Source organism: Egretta garzetta, unplaced genomic scaffold, assembly GCF_000687185.1.
Source record: "Egretta garzetta isolate BGI_Z169 unplaced genomic scaffold, ASM68718v1 scaffold390, whole genome shotgun sequence".
Taxonomy (NCBI): Eukaryota; Metazoa; Chordata; class Aves; order Pelecaniformes; family Ardeidae; genus Egretta; species Egretta garzetta.
Genome location: NW_009258382.1, coordinates 311,093 through 311,937, shown reverse-complemented (window position 1 = coordinate 311,937; position 845 = coordinate 311,093). Strand labels below are relative to the sequence as shown.

The window sequence follows — 845 nt, the reverse complement described above, 5'->3', positions numbered from 1 at the left end:
TGCTCTCGGTCCCCGCGCAGAGCAGGCTGCGCTCGGCACGGCTTCTCCCTCTCTGCTCGTGGAACGTGAAATCATTTTTCCTTTTGGCACCTCTCGTTTGAAAATGCAACGATTTTCTGCTTGCGCGTTCTCGAGCAGCGGCTGGGAGCAGCTCTCGGCACGTGCTTTTCTCCGAGCGAAGGGGTTTGGTTGGTGGGTGCCAGGGTGATCCCACGCTCAGGTCCCTGTGCTGGGGGGGGGTCCCGCCGCCCCTCCGTGAGCCCGCCTGCACGTGGCCCCGTGGCTTTGCCGGTGAGGCTCTCCCCCGAGCTGAGGCCAGCACACAGGTGAGGGACAATTAATCTCCTGCGGGTTTATACGGGATTTGTGTCACTCCTGGGACTTTGCAAAGCCATGGATTTCGGTTGCAGTCCTTATAAATACGGGTGTGGGCGCAGCCGTCGGAAATTAAAGGGCAAGGCTGTACGCGATGGCGGGGGGCTGGCGGAGGGGCTGCCGCCACCCGGGGCTGTAGGTCTTCCCTTGCTTAGGGATGAAGGTGGGAAATCCCCTCTGGCAGTGGGATCTGTCTGGGGAGAGAGCTGGGGGAAGCAAGGTTTAATCCCCCCCTGACTGAGGACCATTTCATGGGCATAAATGACAGAGCAGAGCCAGCTGGTGCCATAGCAACTGTAAAAAAATAATAGCTCCTTCGCTGTAGCTGACCCTCCTTTTCTCCGGGTAGCTTACGGGCAACGGCTCGGCGTGGGGAGACCCTCCCGCACCCCGGCCCTGCTCGCTGCTCGGGACGCCTCAGCAGACGGGCTCCGTGCTCCCAGCCCCGACGGGGGGAGCGGGCGGCGCCG

General features: G+C 62.0%; 1 protein-coding gene across 1 annotated transcript in view; it reads left to right on the top strand.

Moving 5' to 3' along the window:
• Positions 1 to 469: 469 nt before the first annotated feature.
• Positions 470 to 845, top strand: part of SGSM1 (small G protein signaling modulator 1) — a 47,947-nt gene continuing 47,571 nt past the window's right edge. The window contains exon 1 of the mRNA XM_035896658.1: positions 470 to 510. Within this exon, the coding sequence (XP_035752551.1) occupies positions 470 to 510 (41 nt within the window). The remainder of the gene's footprint in view (positions 511 to 845) is intronic.